General features: G+C 44.8%; 1 protein-coding gene across 2 annotated transcripts in view; it reads right to left on the bottom strand.

The window, feature by feature from the left end:
• Tbc1d22a (TBC1 domain family member 22A) overlaps positions 1 to 17,321 on the bottom strand; it is a 274,151-nt gene that overhangs the window by 161,392 nt on the left and 95,438 nt on the right. For both annotated transcript variants that reach the window (XM_055627174.1, XM_055627173.1), the window contains one exon: positions 9,978 to 10,092. In XM_055627174.1, the coding sequence (XP_055483149.1) occupies positions 9,978 to 10,092 (115 nt within the window). The remainder of the gene's footprint in view (positions 1 to 9,977; positions 10,093 to 17,321) is intronic.

Here is a 17,321-nt window from a genome sequence, read left to right on the forward strand (position 1 = left end):
GTAACCAGTGAACTTGCCTACAGCCTAAGGATACTCTTCCTCCACTTTCCCATGAAGAATACTATAGAGCCCTGGAAAGCACACATGGAAGATGTCAAAACTCCTAGTACTGTGTGCGGTATCCCAAGAATCATTAGTAAAAGAGGACCCAGAAACCCTGAAAACAATGAAGGCAGCTGTCACTGTTCTTAGCTACTCAAGAAATAAATGATAAAATCCTACTGCTGAAAGGCACCACATACTTCAGTTGCAAGGCATAGAGAAATGCAGCTGTGACTGATCTGGAAGCCTCCTTCCTGCTGGCTAGAGTACAACAGTGGTATAACTGCTACAGGGCTGACCAATTGCTTTCTGATTAGATTTGAGACCCAATACTTAGGAAGAATCAGTCCCTTGTATTGTCAGCATGATCAAAAGCCCATAGCTGGGGGGGGGGGGCATAGGATCCAAGGGAAACCTACTATTATTATGCTGCTAAATGGATGTGTTGTCAAACTATTTTCTAAGTAGTTACGTTTCTATCCAATTCACATTTCCCTAACCTTGGCCAAAGAAGCTTCTGTTTGTAATGAGAAGCAGTCAATTAAAAGAGCCATAACTGATCTATGTCACAGAACATCACAGAGAGGGGGAAGAAAAAATACATAAGACTAGGATGATGGAGGAGAGCTGAGAGATGCTGCCTTCTGGACATGGCATGGCTATTACAACCACAAATACACAGCAACAGTGCCTGCTTGTACATGAATTCCAACTTTATGTCATGGATGAAAGAAGAATTTCACGAGGTCAATCTACTTTCCACCCTGTTTGGAAGAGAGTCTCCTAAGGGCCTATGCATCTCAGAAGAACTACAGGCAAATGATGTGTTGCTGAAAGGGAAAGTCATATCTCCAGTGGTACAGCCACTGCTATACTATCCTTGTTCAAGTAGATAACACCCAACCCATGCTCATCCTTGATCAAGTAGATAACACCCAACCCATGCTCATGCATGTGACCCTAATTAAAGGCAGTAGTGTGTGCACACGCACAAACACATGCACACACAGGAAAGCAAGAAATGGAAAGGAAAAAGGAATTGGGGTGGTGGATAAGAAAGGATAATTAGAAGGACTTGGATAAAAGAATATTTTATATGTGTGTATAAAGTTGTGAAGGAATAAAACTTTAAAAGAGAATGATTCCACTTTTAAAGAATTCAAAAATGGCCAAGGTCAGGAGAGCAGTTCGCTCAGGGAGAACTATTCGTTCACATAAGGAGAGTTTGTTGGTTTGGTTTAGGTTAGTGATTTTACTTCCACTTTGTTGAAACAGAAAATATATGCTTGTGGGAAAGAAACACAGGTAGCAAAAGACAATGGCTGCCACCAAACACTACTTACTAATACCAATAACAGATCAAAAGGAAAGACAAAAAGCAAGCTTCTATATGCTCAACACAGGATTCAAAAGAACTGCTGGTACCAACAGAACGCCCAAAAGGCAGCTCCACTCTCAGACTCCCTCCCAGGCCAAGCTACCCGAAAGCTTCACAACCAGTAACACTCTGGAGAGGAGGAAGGGCTCCCTCTGAACTGAGCTTGAAGACACTCCTGATGTAGCATGATCCAAGACCTGAGGAAAGGGTCCTGCGCAAACCCCACAGAGAGCATCAGCAGTCTAGCCTACAGAAGAAAAACCCATACCAGGAATGCTGGGCCTCTCCATATGCAAAGGGAATGCTTTGTGGCCCACTGAGGGGGATGAAGCTTGAGTTCTGGGACCCTCAAGCATATCAGGAAGCTTAATGCACCTCTGCAGCCTCAGGAAGTTCCAAGCGCTTGTGGTGCCCACATGCTCAAAGAGGAAGGCAGTGCTGTGGCCCCAGGCTTTTAAGAATCCAGGCTACAGAGTAATTAAGCACTTAGCACAGCATCTGACAAAGTGAGCTCGTTAATAACGGCAGTTAAGCCTCCATCCGACTAGCAGAGCACTTACACCTTCAATAATCTCACAAATGGCTGCGTGCATGAGCCAGAAACGAAGCATCATAACACCAGAGAAAGAATTCCATAACAATTCATCAGTGTGCCTGCAGACATCTGTCTTCTCAGGTTGTCAGGTAAAATACAAAGTGACAAATCAGAATACAACAAACAGACCTCATAACTCAGTAGAATGCCTATGACCCAACACAAACAACACACAGCACACAAGGGAAGCAGCAGGCAAAGCCACGCCTCAGGAAAAGCTGTAGGCGGCTACTGGACAGTTGCTGTAGGCTCCAAGTCAGGCCCAGGAGACAGGCCAGGAAATCTCTGAAGACATGGGTCAAGTCAAGGCTGGACAGCTTCCTAAGGAGGACCACAGCCTTCATAAGCTTCCTTTCCAGAAATATCCATCAGAGGCTCTCAAAATGCAACCAAGACAAAGGCTAAGTCACTGCAAGGCTGCCCACACTGACCACCCTTGTGCTGCCTTTTAACCCAGGGTCAGAGCTGTCCTGTGGGCACAGTCACTCATGTGCCAAGTCCAAGAGACTGTCAGTCACATGTTTGCTTGCTTGCTTACTTTTCTGCACACGCACACGCACACACACACACGAGCGCTCCCTCTCTCCTGCCAATCATGTTAGATAACACCAAAGACAAGGGAATATGGAAGTCCCTCACACAGCTGATGAAACTATGTATTCAATCATCTTTATGGTAAACCGCCCAGTAAATGCTGTCAAGGCTTAAAAATGGCTGCAGGCAATGATTCAGTGGCACCTCTTCCAAGAATGAGTCAGTCATTCTTGATGCCTCTGATACTACAATGAAAAATAATAGAAATGCAACCAAGAATATATTTATTCAAATGCTGCATGTATTACCAGCAGCATAAAAAGAAGCTACACACGTGTTGGTCACCAGAAAACTGCCAAACTGTGCTCTCTCCTCACAAATGAGGGGATCCATTTTCTTTATGAGATACAATTCACACACCACACAATTCAGGCACGTAAAGGTATTCTTAGTCTATGTACTAAATTAAGCAGTCACAATCACCAAAGGAAATCGTGCACTCATTCCCAAGCAATCCCAATATCCACACCCCATGTCTCCACATCTTTTCTGTCTCAGTCATTTCTGTTTCTGTAACCAAATACCTGGCAAGAAGCAACTTAAGGGGTTTACCATGGCTCAGTCTGAAAGTACAGACCAGGGTGGCACAGGAGACATAGCAGCAGGAGAGTGATCTGCCGGGTCACACTGTATTAGCAGTTAGAAAGCAGAGGAAGACAGGGGCTAGGGTGAGACTACAAAATCTCAAGGCCTGCCATGAGTACCCACTTCCTGGAGGTTCCAGAACCTTCCAGAACAGTGCCAGCAGCAGGGAGCAAGTGTTTAAACACATGAGCCTATGGGACAGTTCAGACAGTGACTGCCATCTTTTCTATGGTGTGCATGAAGAGCTGGCTCGCAGTGTCTGATTTGTCTTTCCTACTGCTTAATGACAGTGACTATCTCCATGTGTTTTTATTGGCCATTTGCATACCATCTCTGGAGAAACGTCCACTAAAACACTTTGTCCTTTTTGAAGTAGGCCATCTTACTGAGTTATAAGAGTTTTCTGTATGCACCAGATACCAGAGTTTTGGCATAATTCTGATTTGCATACATTCTCCCCATTCTTAGGTTTGTCATTCCGTTCTTGAGAGTCTTATTCACAATATAAAAGTTTTCATTTGAGGGTGCCCCTTTTTTTTCCTTTGTCTCTTTTGATTCTGTCATAATATCTGAGAAATCATGATCTAACCCAAGTCATGATGTCTGACTTCTCTCTTCCATCATCTCATAAGCCCTCATCCTCTTTCTTTTTTCTTTTTTTAAGGCAAGGTCACACTATATAGCTGTGTCTGGCCTTGATCTCACCTTGAACAAGACCAGGCTGATCTTGAACTCACAGAGATCTGCTTGCCTTTGGACCCTGACTGCTGGGATTAAAGATGTGTACCACCAGGCCTGGCTTCTCAGGATCCCTTAGACTTAGGTCTGTGATTCACTTGATGTTGTCATCTGAAAGGCAGGGATGAAGCTCTGTTCTTTTGCATGATGATACCCTGCTGTTCCATGACCATTCCTTCTAGCACTCATTTGTAAAATGTTTTTATCGTCAAAGGAATAATTTATTTGGGGTTTTGTCAATATTTTTTTTTCTATGCTGAATGACATAATCACTTGGTTTTAGTTTTTAGTCTGTAGATAAAAGAATACACTGATTTTCATACATTGAAGCGCTCTTGCAGCCGTGGAATAAATTCCATGTCTCACAATACAGAATCCTTTACCCGCTTTGCTCCAGTGGGCTTGCCAGCATTTGTTAAGGAATCTCAGTGTGTAGTTTTCTTCCTGCAGGTGCCTCACCATGGGGCAACAATGGCCTCACATGACATGAGGATTGTAAAAGTGTCCCTCTCTTCTTCTTCCTCAAAAACCTTGTGACACAGCCACATTAATTCTCTATCACACATATGGTCTCAGCATTATGGAACTGTTTAGAGATTACTGATTCAATCTCATATATACATAAGATATAGGTATATATTATATCTATAAGCATGTATGAAGAGGAACAAGGGAAAGAAACTGATTTCCAGGAACTGGTTCATGGGACTGTAGAGAACAGCAAATCAGAAATCTGGTGCATGCAAGGTAGGCCAAAAGGCTTGCAACTAAACCACAGGCTACGCACTTAAGGAATTCCTGCTTCCTTGGGGCACCACTCTTTCAAGTGACCAGAAGGAGAAGACCAGCCTATACACTGGGGGTTAACGGCTCTGCTCAAAGGTAACTGAGTTTAATGTCAACACAGAATCCATGTCTGCAGCAACGCGCGCGCTGGTGTGTAAGCATCAGCCTGGCTACACAGACTCAGTCAGCACAGCTTGGCTAACAGCGCCTTCTTCAGAATTCCTCCATGCTGGACTAACTTTGCAGGTTCTCAGGAAATCCCCATGGTGTTCTGCATTTCTGAAATTATCAGTGTCAGTTGCTTGAGTGTCTGTCTCCCTCTCTCCCTTCCTGCCTTCCTCAAATCTGCTTAGTTTAGCTTAAGCTGTAGGGACTTCCTCTGTCCTGCTCTACATTTCCTTTATTTCTGCTCTATTCTCGCACACTGCTCCCCCTCCTCTGTTTGTTCTTCCAGTGTCGGCAGCTGCGCTGTTAACAGCTTGAGACCACTTCTTAGTGCAGTCGGTTCACTCTGGGTCTCTGCTGGAGTGTAGCTTGGCGGCCCCTGCAGGTTCTGTCTTATTTCTACCTTCTTCATCTCACAGGGGCTTCTCTGTCCTTCCTGAATTCTACCATTTCCCATTTGTTCAGATGGGCCACTGACTTCTGTTCTGACGCTACTGTCTGGAAGAACACGGCATGCCTGATTTGCATGAGGCTCACGTTAGTGTCAGCCCTTGTCTATTACGGAGCAAGTGCCCTATGCTCTGTGCTGCTGGGAGCAGTGACCAGCAGACGACTGAGAAGTGGGTGGTTCTCACTGGCCTTCCATCTTCCACACCCTTACTGTTCCTCTGCTGAGTTTTCTTATGATAACCACTATGTTACCAATTTTTAAACATTTCTTTTCAAATGGTGAATGACTTCGTAAATATTTGAGTAGTAAAGATAAAAATAACCCTGCAGTACGCACACACAACATCATGGCTGCCATGTACAACAGTGCACTGACAAGGCCCAAGGAAACGCTAAACCTCCCAGTGACAGCTTTTGGTCCATGTGGCCACACTGTGACCAAAGTTGTTTTCCAATCTATCAGCAGAAGTCTACTGCTCTGGCATTTTGTAAATGTCTGTAAATGCATAGGCACAGGGCTTCTGCAAGACAGGACATGTATGTTGGTCATATTCTGGCCCACTCACACTCTGCTGATACTTCCTCCTGGATAGTAACTGCCACAGAAGTTGCATGGTACACAGATGCTCCTCACTGTTCCTCTGCAGGTCTGGAACCAAACCGTGGGCGGCAGCAGCACCTCCCCGCTGAGGAGCACTGGGGAAAGCCCGGCAGATGAATTTAGTTGCAATCTAGGCTCACATAACACGTGGGAAAGAGACATACAGTGGGTAAGACTGAAGCCCAACACGAAAGCACCCACTCCTAAACTGGCACTGAGTGAGAGGCCCACAGCATCGCTTCATCTTCCGCTGCCCCCTGAAGCCCTACTTCTGTGGCAATGCAAACTGGAGGGGCAACCATGTTTGTAACCCAGCTAGTGCCCAGTTCTCTGGCAGGGATATGCTTCCTGTGCCAGGGGTACTGGGTACAGCCCAGCAGCACCACATACTTCAACCGTGTTCAGAAACTCCTCTCCAGAAAGCAATGCTAAGAGCAGGCTGTACTTCTGAAGTTCTGACTTACACGGGAAACGCAGAAATAAATATTCTTAATGCTCATAGGAAAATGCACTGTTTGTTCCAGTCCCCTGCCATGTTTGCTTTCAAGAGTAATTTATGAGAAGATGACATACAGAATCAAATCAGCCTGAGATTAAACCTCCTGAGCGAGAATCCACTGTGAGGTAGTCTTCACTGTGCAGAACAGTCATCGTCATTCCTCCTGTGCAGCCAACGAACACTCAATTACCCTAAGGTATCAGCCCAGAGTGCCTGGTCAAAATTGTTTCTAAATTGAAATAGCAGAGATGCGTGGGGGGAATGCATCTTTGTTGTTTTGGTTTTTTTTTTTTTTTTTTATCCTATACTCAAAATATTTATTTAAACTAAAATACAACCTCTGCTGGAAATGTGCCAACCAAGGTGATAGAATAATGTTTCTTAATTTTAAGCCAAATTTAACATTCTTGGACAGAATATGATAGTGACTATTTTAAAAGGCCAGGATTCACTTAAAAATTATACTATGTGGTGGGGTGGGGGGGCTTAAAAATCCAATACCAGCAGAAAGAGTTCATGAATTATACAACGTTATCTCACAGAATACCACATGCAGGAGGCAGGGATGAGCCTCAGGAAGATATCTCAATACAATAGAGGAAGCAGATGCTACTGCCGGAGCGAGAAAAGCACTGGGCACACAGTGTGCTGCCAACCACAGAAAACAGGTGTGAGGAAAAGAATTAGGAGGGAGCGCCCAAACCACTGTCACCCACAGTGGCCACTGGCAGCCTGCACAACAACCCTCCTCCCACCTGGTAACGTCTCCTGTGTCCCAGGAACCTAAGCAAGTCCTGAGCTAGCTAGAGGAGAGAAGCCAGAAGAGTGGCCCAAACAGGAAGGTCAGGTGTTCCCACTTCTCCTTTTCCTCTTATCTGTACGTCCCCAAACCCCGGCAACTCTCTCTCTCTCTCTCTCATTGATTTAAAAGCCCTGGCTCTTAACTGCACAACAGAGAAACATCTTAAGGATTCAATCCAAACGCACCTGCCAAACTCCTACCCTGCACAATGTGACACAGGAGACAGTCCTGAGTGCAAGGCAAAGGCTGATGCCCAGGAGGGCTCACTGAAACTGAGTCATGGTGGCCTCCCACCCTCCATGCCCATGAGCTCTTCCCTGGGCTGCAGTGATCCTGATGATACAGACCCTCTCCTGGCCCTTCCTAAGATCTGCTCTCCTCAGGGCCAGTCCAGACCAGTGACTGTATGCTCCTCTCAAAACTTGTGAGACAGGCAGCCTATGCACATGACTTTCCTTGGAGCCTGCAGGAAGGCCAACTGTAGGCAGCTTTGGAAGCTGTCATCCACACCCTCCAACCAACAACAGCTTAGGACGTTCTCTGTGAGAACAATCATCTCTCTAAGGCTCTCCAACATACTGTTATGGTCACCAGTTCATTCCTCATGGGCCCAGAGTTTTTCCTCCACACTCGGCTATTCCTCTGAGTCTTGCAACTTTAAAAAAAAAATGAATTATTTATTTAGTGTGTGTGCATAAGTTCATGTGTGTTTGTATTTTTACGTATCTTTACATATGTATGTGTGTTCATGTGGGAGGGATGCCTTGCAAAAACATCTCTGTGTCCAGTTCAAGACAGACTTACAAAGCACCCACATTCCCTACCTCCTCCAATCATTGTTTCTCCTACACAATTAACACCACGGTCATGGCCACTCACCCTGTCTGCTAATAATCAGGAAATGCATTAAGAATCAGTTGGGTCTTACAACATAAGTCAGTGGTAAAGCAGTTAAAACAAACTTATTTACCACATTAATCAAATGGCCCATTTAGCCTAACCCATCATTCCTCTAAGCATGGTGGTTGAACTGAGGTCCACAGATAGAGATCTTCCTGTGCCAGAACCATCAGGAGCACTCTTGCCACCTCTCAGATGGGGGTTGAAAGGACAGAGATGCTAGGAAGCAAGCAGTGGCTCTCCCTCATTGGTTAGCATTGACCTATGATATAATCAACTCACTGACTGGACGTATTGTCGTCCTCGGGATGACCTGTCCTTGAGTGAACCTCTCCTCCAGGTGACCACAGCTGACTGAGGGCTGAAATGCTCCAGTCTATAACCACACAAAAACAAGCCAGCACCATGTAAGGAGCGGTCTCAAGAGAACAAACGGTGTCAACTTTAAACACAATGTTCAAAGTGAAGAGTGACCCTTCCTACGTACATAATTCATTTTCACAAAGGAATCAGAAAGTACACACATCACTGATCAGATGCTTCATAAACTTTGAAGTGCTCAGAGCGGGTGACGTCATGTCACAGTTTGCTAATGTAAATGGACAAAAAGAACTCACAAGCAAGCAAGAAGACTCAATGAAGACAAGTGAGGAGGCTCACTGCCAAACCTCACAACCTAAGCTCAGTCCCCAATACCCACATGTGAAGGAGAGAAAGGACTTCCACAAGATGCCCTCTGACCTCCACAGGCAACCTAGACAGACAGAGACACACACAGGTGAACACACACATGCGCGCGCGCGCGCGCACACACAGTGTAGAGCTTTAAAAAATTTAAAGAGACAGAACTCAGAGTCTAACAGCACAGTCTACCTCTCTCACAGCTAAGCAGTTTACATGTAATTTATCTTCTCATGAAACAATGCTACTGATGTCAATATTAGGAACTGCTGAAAAGTCATCAGAAGTGTGCCTGCTTCACAGCTTATCCATAAAACACTGAACTAGTAATGCCTTATCACATTAATCTAACCCATTTAAACTCGGCACTGAAAGCACTGAACTGAGGGTCATTAGGAGAAACCAAACTCCCAAATAGACTCATTTATCCCCATATGTTATTTTAAAATGGGGTACTGTCAGGTGTGAGCATATCTGCAATAACTGTGGATGTAAAGATTGTTTTTAGAGCTGACCTCAATGATAAGACTGCCCTCTCCTCAATTGTGAGGGCTAGTCTTGGTTGTCAAATTTGACTGAAATTAACAAAACCCTAAATTCCTGGGCACGCCTGTGAGGATTTTTTTCTTAATTAAACCATTTGAAGTGGGAAGACCCACTCCTAATCTGGATCTTTGAGTTGGAAAGATCCACCTTTAATCTGGGCCACGCCTTCTGCTGGCAGCCTATATAAAGAACGTGAAAGGAAACTTGCTCCCTTTGCCTGCTTGCTCTAATTCTTGCTAGCAACTCCATCCCTTCACTACCCTTCTTCTTCAGGGTTCCGGCATATATTGAAGACCAGTTGAGACATCTGACCTCATGAACTGAACAACTACTGGATTCTCGGGCCTTCCATTGTAGCCAGCCATAATTGGACTATCTAGACCACAGCCTGTAAATAATTGTAATAAATCCCCTCACTACATGACAGACAGATAGAGAGATATTGAGGATTCTATAAGATCTGTTCCTCTGAGAACCCTTACTAACAGCTGTCATTTGTTAGTACTATGACCCTGAGGGGCAATTGTCAGCATTGGTATACATACGCAATGAACACAGCAAACCTAATGAGGTTCACACTGGGCATCCAGAGGCAGTGTTGTGGTGTGTGCCTACCTATGTACTCGCAAATGAAGACCACGAAGAATGGAGTGACCAGGTCGTTTATCCCCTGAACGTATCCACTGGCAGGATGTCGGATAGCCCATATAAACAAGATCCTTTCGAAAATCTGAAAGAAAACGGAATTGGCAATAAAGCAAGATATGAACACAGTAAAAATTTAAAATGCACTCACGTTTTTAATTAAAATATATGCCATCAATATTCCTCACTGTCTCCAATACTAAGGCACAAACATGGACAGATATCCATTCTACTTTCTTTGCAAAAGTCTGATGATCTTAACTCTTTATTGGTTCACTTTCACCACAGTATTCTACAAACCCTGGGTTCAGCTCTTTCCCACCTCTAACACTAGCTTCTCTGCTCCTTGGAGACCAGCAGGTCACAGGGACACAGAGCAGCCCAGGCTCTGTGCTTAGTGATAGATGGGTGAGCAGGAAAGTGGAGGAGGGGAAGGAGGAAGGGAGGGAAAGGGGGGGATACAGCATACGTGCATGCATCCATGTCCCATGCACATGTGCATGCATCCATGTCCCCACAAGGTAAATAGACTTAATTCCCTAGAAAGTTAGCTCGGTCCAAGAAAAAACATTGAGGTACCCAGCTCCCTGAGTTATGAAGTATTAAGTACCTTCCTTCTTCCTCAGAAAGACCTCCAACTGACCTTTCTTCTTCAGCAGCTTTTTTCCACTCACTCTTCTCCATCTTTGCTCTTGAGATTAACCTTATCAAGGTACAACAGACCCACACCACCCCAGGCTTCTCACACATACGTGCGTGCACCCACACCAATGCTTTAGAGACCTTCCCTTCGTCCACAGCATAGTCTCCCCAAACTCTGGGCCTGTCCCAAGGGCCTTTTGTAACCATTACCCACATTCTGCACCCTCCTCAGAGCCCAACAGGTTACCCATCGCCCTGAGGGCCTCCTACTGCTTCAGGCTGAAGTAAGTGCCACTAGTTGAGACAGCCCAAGCACTGCTGTCTGCACCTTCGGCTCCCTGCCCACCTTCTTCATGGAGGAGCCAGTCACATCCTACCATGTGACTCTGCCTTCCCTCCTTCCCACTGTCATTCACTGGTGGCTCCTGCTTGGAATTTCGGTCTAAAGCCAGCCAAAGCCAGACGGTACTACTCTGCCCAGATATCACATAGGCAAGGGTACAAGAAAGGTGGTGAACAGGTAGTTACATGAATAGTGTTCCAGAACCTCTAATCACATCAAATCTGGAAGAACCTGATGTTTGCACATTCTGGGAAGTCAGGCCCTTCCTACATCATCTCCACTCCAAAGTATGATTGGGCTTGGCACATTAACCCCCAGATTTACAAAGGAGAGGCCTAGAGTTCAGACAAGCAAAGCCTCGGTTCCCAAGACATGAACCTCCCAGTGGCAAACGCAGCCCTGAAGTCTGTCCCCACCCCCATACCAGTATACACTAGTGAATAACAAGCAACCACCACCTGTAGCACAGCAGGCGCCAGCTCAATATTTGCTGAATGAGTGACACGCTCATGCACATAAATTCATATACATTTTTCACCAGTCAACAGTTTCCTAGAGAGAAATGAATATTTAAACAAGTTCAGAGGCACTTGCCTAGCATGTGTGAGGGCCCTGCATACAATCAGTAGCACCACTAAAAAATTAAAATACAATAAAAACAAGTTCAGAGGCTTGAGAGATAGCTCAGTCGCAAAGTGTTACCCTACAAGCACAAGGACCTCAATTAGAATTCCAAGCCAGGGGCGGGTATAATTCTGATCTCAGGGGTGGAAACAGGAAAATCCCTGCAGCTCACTGTCCAGCATAAGAGCTTCAAGGTTAGTGCGACACGCTGGCTCAAAAAAAAATAAAAGTGCAGGCAATCAAAGAAAGCCAGTGCTGATGTGGGTGGGACACATGAACCCACACTAACAAATACACAGTATACATACACACACGGACGCACATATACAGAGATGGGGGAGGGGCACGCACGCTTGCATGCACACCTCAAAATCTGAACCTCACCAGAGGCCCTGGATGCATAGGAGGCTGTCACAGCTACCCAGGAGCAGAGCTCCCTCTGCTCACACCCACAGGCAAACAGGATATACTCTATGCCCTGGTGAACACACCTTGAAAGACCTGAGAAGGCTGGAGACAAGGGGATGGCCTGGGCTCTTAGACTTCAGTTCCAAGCACAAGCCTCCATCAGTGGGACTCAAGGTATCGACTCGGGATATAGTGCCAGCACCTTCCGGGGAGGACAAACTAGTAGCACAGAGTGTGTTCTGTGGGCAGATGAGCCCAGTTGGCAGTTGGGAGGCCAATGCCCTCCAGCTGCTCTACAGAGAAGCAACAGCGCTCCCCTGAGGAAGCCGCAGAGTAGGTTTCTGCCAGCTGCTGACAACACAGCACACCTTGCCATTACTGCACCTGAAGAGCGAGCAGGCTACAGCCCTAGAAAAATCCAGAAATACTCCAGTTTCTTATGAGCAAAGGAAAGCTCCCAGTCAGCCCAGCTGTTCACATTTAACTCCATCAGACCTCTCCTGACAACCTGAAATTCCTACCTTATGGCTCTGGTCCCAGAACGACACAGGCACAGGAACTGGTACAGGCATCCAGAGAACAAGCTAAGGCTGACTTCTAGTCAGTGGACAGTGGCTAGAGCTGCAAAACAAGCCCTGATCCCAAAGTCATTTAGTATTTATGGAAACTTCCTTGTCCTATCATCTGAAAGTGTTCTGGGGGAGCGGGAGGGGATCATTCTTCATGGGGCCACAGCCTACAACTCCATGAAAATCCCTTGGATTTTGAGCAGAAGGTTGGAAACAACGTGGTGCCAGTGAAGGCAGGGTCAGCTCAGCAGAGAGCAGATAGAAGATCCTATCAGGTGCAGGAGGTTTAACTCATGCTGAAGTGCTTCGGGGAAGCATGCACAATGCCCCAAAGGGCATAAGGCACAGAGGCCCTTGCACATGGATGTGCCCACTGGAAACAGACTGGTCTGAGGGACCTTGACTATGAACACTCATGACAGCATTAGCCCTTAGGGTTCAGTTTTGCCATTCTTGATATCCTTGTCCATTAGAGGGGACTGCATTAAAAGTAAAACAAATTCTGAACTCTTCCCAAAGGCTCTTTTCTGAAATTCAGTAATGAAAATGCTTACTGCCATATGCTACCCCAGGCTGAAGACATCAAGAGGCCAGTCTGAGGATGTGGCTCCGTCGGTTAAGTGCCTGCCATACAGGCATGAGGCTCTGAGTTCAGAATCCCAGCACCCACCTAAAAGAAGCTGAGCTCTGTGGAACATAACTAGAATTACAGCACTGGGAGGGAAGAAAGAGAGATGGGTGGAGCCCTGGGGCTTGATAGACAGCCAGTCCACCAATCAGCTGGCTCCAGACTCAGTGAAGCACTGTCTTAAAAAATACAGTGAAGAAACAGCTGAGAAAGATATGCAAACAGCAACCTCTGGCCTCAATACATAACTACATGGGTGAGCATATATGCATGCATACACACGTATACACATAGACATGTACATGCATATACAAATGCATGCACATAGACATGTACATCTACCAGCACACACACATGTAGACACACACAGTCAAAGCACTTATCCTTATTTGATAGGTCTTATCAGACCTCTACCACATGCCTCCTCAGCAGACCAGAATTCAGCTGCTCAGCACATGTGGGAGCCAAGATGTTCTGCACACCAAAAGTAAAACAGAAGGGCACTGAAATGTCACCTTAATCAGGATTCCATACCAAACCTGGTGTCAGAAACAGGGAAAAAAACATTCTACAACTACCACAAGAGTCCACACAGCACCCAAGGTGTTCCTGAGAGGGGACCAGCACACATGCTGGGAAGACCTGGCTTCACACACTTTAAATGCCGACAGCACAGGAGGCTAAGGAGGAAAACCACTTATAACCCTAGTGATGAGGCAAAGCAGAAGTGTACAGCATGCTGAGGGGCTGGAGAGCTGGCTCGGTGGTCCAAGCACTGTTACTCCTGCAGAGGACCCAAGGTGGTTTCCAGCACCCAGGCCAAGCAGACCACAAATGACTCTAACTCCAGCTCAAGAGAGTCTGAAGTCCTCTTCTGGCCTCCATGGGCACCTGCACTCACACGACATATTCACACACACACATAAATAAATAATATAATTAAACTTCTAAAAAGCAAAAGTCAATGACAAACCTAAAGCGTGTCCTAAAAAAGGCAACCATTTACCACTTGAAATACACACTGTGAATCAAGAGCTCTCCAACTGCACTGCCTCCCTAGCACCACTAACACTCTATATACTGAAAATTTAAAAATAAAAATAAAAAAATCTTTCAAGACACTGTAAGAATGTGTGTGAATAAGTTCAACAAGTTATCAAGATAAAAACTTTGTTTAGAATTAAAGACAGGAGGGGCTGGGGAAATGGCTCAGAAACGTAAACGTACGAGCTGCTCTCGTAGAGGACCTGGGTTTGAGTCTCAGCTCACACGGCAGCTCACAGCATCTGTACTCCCAGTCCTGGGACGATCTAACACTGTCTTCTGGACTTTGTGGGCACCAGGCACACACCTGGTGCATAGACATATATGCGTGCAAAACACCCTTATACATCAAATAAGTAAATAAAATTTTAAAAATATAAGTAAGAAACTCATTAAAATGTAAAGATAAGAGGGACTGGAGAAATGCTCAGTGGTTAAGAGTACTTGCTGCTCTTCAAGAGGACCCACATGGCTCACAACTGTCTATAACCCTAGTTCCAAAGGATCTGACATCCTCTTTTAGACTTGGCAGGTTCCTGTATGCATGTGGTACAAGCAAATACTCACATACATAAAATAAAAGTAAATCTTTAAAAAAATAAAGACAAAAACTAAGGAACCACAAAAACAAAGGATTAATTCCCTTCAAACTGATCAACAGATGCAACTCAAATTGGGAGAGTCCATGATACCTAGCAAGCTCACTTTAACACACAAGGAAAGGTAGGAGCAGCCAGGAAACAGACCCAGGAGTGAGCAGCCTGGCTTGGCCCACAAGACTCAAGACTACAATAATCAAGGCCAAGTCAGGACAAAGACAGACAAACCAAGGGGGCCAAGACCTGCTGAAGAGGCCCCAGCACACTGGAAATCCTAACAGACAGCAGACAGATATGGCTGCTCATGGCCAACAGCTGGCTTTCCACTTGGGAACCATTTCAGAAATAAGAGGTGCAAAAGGGCAAAGCAGAAGAAAAGGAACAATGATGAAGGTATCACAATACCTGACCTCAAATCACACTACAGAGACATGGTAACAAAAACAGCAAGGTACTAGTATAACAGCAGACACACAGACCAAGGGAACAGAAGATTCAGAAACAAACCCATAGAGCTATACCTACCTTAATTCCCATAAAGGCACCAAAGCATACACAGAAGGAAAGACAGCCTTTTTCTAAACCACTGGAGAACAATGACTTAGATCCTGTCTTTCTTCACCCAATTAAAAAAAAAAATCAATTCAAAATGGATCACAGACTTCAATAAGATCTCAAACTTTGAACTTCTTGAGGAAAACAGAAAACCCGTGCTTCAGTGGTCTGGGAAACCACAGCAAGAACTGATAAACAAGACTGTATGAGACGGCAAAACAAACCACTCAGCAGAGTACAGAGACACCCTGCCAAATGGGAGGAGGTCTCTGCTGTCTAACGGAGTTAAAATCCACACTCTACAAAAACCACAAAAAGCTGAGCCCAAAACCTCATCCCATCAATAAATGGGCAAATGAACTGAACACACAGGCACCTGAAAAGGAAATACATTGGACCAATAAATACATCAACAAATATTGAGCACCCTTAACCATGAAAGAAATAACAAATCCAAACTGTGTTTAAAGTCTATCTCACCCCAGTCAGAATAGCTACCTTTAAAACAACAACTAATACTGGTTAAAAAAAAATAGATAAAGAATATGTATATATAGATAATGAAGTTTTATTCTGCTATAAAGGATGAAATTATGCCACCTACAGGAAAATTGGTACAACTGGAGTGCATCATGTTAAGTGAAATAAGCTAGAATCAGATAAACACAATGTTTCTCTTGTATGTGGAATATGGTTGGTGTGTGTGTGTGTGCATGTGTGTGTGTCTGTGCGTGTGTGTTAGAGGAACTGAAGAGACTATTGGGTTGGGGAAATGGAACAAGGAGAAGAAAAGAAGAAAAGAAAAAATAATTGCTGGCAGGTAACACAAGCAAAGTACATTACTTGTGTGTGTAAAAATGTTTTAATGAAACCCATTAAATTGTATGATAAGCTTTTTTAAAAGAAAGTAAAACTAGGAGTATTAAGGAATAGGGAACAGATAAGTAGGTAATGATGGAGTAAATCCAATCAATGTACCTTTTCTGTTTGTTTGTTTGTTTGTTTGTTTTTGTTTTTGTTTTTTTCAAAACCAGTTTTCTCCATATAGCTTTGGCTGTCCTGGACTCACTTTGTAGATCAGGTCCATCTGCCTGCCTCTGCCTCCCCCAGTGCTGGGATTAGAGGCATGTACCACACCTGACTCATTCATTGTACTTTACATATGGACAAAAACACTCTTGTGAAACACACTACCTAGCACACTGGTAGCATCATCAGTCAATGCCCACCATCATAAAGGACAGACACGCTCAGGAGTGCACTGCCCAAGGAGCATTCCACACACGAACACCATCTATTGATGCACACCATCATGACAGGCAGTCCATATAAGCACCACCTGGCAAAGCCGTGACAAAGAACTGGAGAGCCACCATAATCACAGAGGTTACTTGTATCATATAGAGGAGATTGTGGAACAAGAAGGGACTTCAAAGACACCAGTAACATTCTCTGTCTTGTGCCTGACAATGGGGACCTAAAATTAAAACCCTTAGATTTCTTTAACTTGGGCATATATGTTAAAGGCAGCCTTCTAATCTGACATTTTTGCCATAAAATACAGAGGAGGCCTGACTGATAGATCAACCCCTACCCAAAAGACACTAGAAAGTTTGATGAATTGATTCAATAGCAAGGAAGATTTCCTGAACTCTTAAACTGTGGCCCCAATTGTGAATTAAAAAAATAAAAATAAAAATGACACCAAGATAGTGGTTTGAATAAGAATGGCTCCACAGTTGGTAAGGATTAGGATATAGGGCTTTGTTGAATGAGATGTGTCATTAGGGATAGGCTGTGAGGTTGAAAAAGCCCAATCTTGCAGCCCAGTCTCAAGTGTCTCTCTGCTTGCAACTTTGAGCCAGGTGTGAGAGATCTCAGCTACTGCTCCAGCACCATGCC

This window comes from Psammomys obesus, unplaced genomic scaffold, assembly GCF_907164565.1.
Source record: "Psammomys obesus unplaced genomic scaffold, mPsaObe1.curated_primary_1811, whole genome shotgun sequence".
Classification (NCBI taxonomy): domain Eukaryota; kingdom Metazoa; phylum Chordata; class Mammalia; order Rodentia; family Muridae; genus Psammomys; species Psammomys obesus.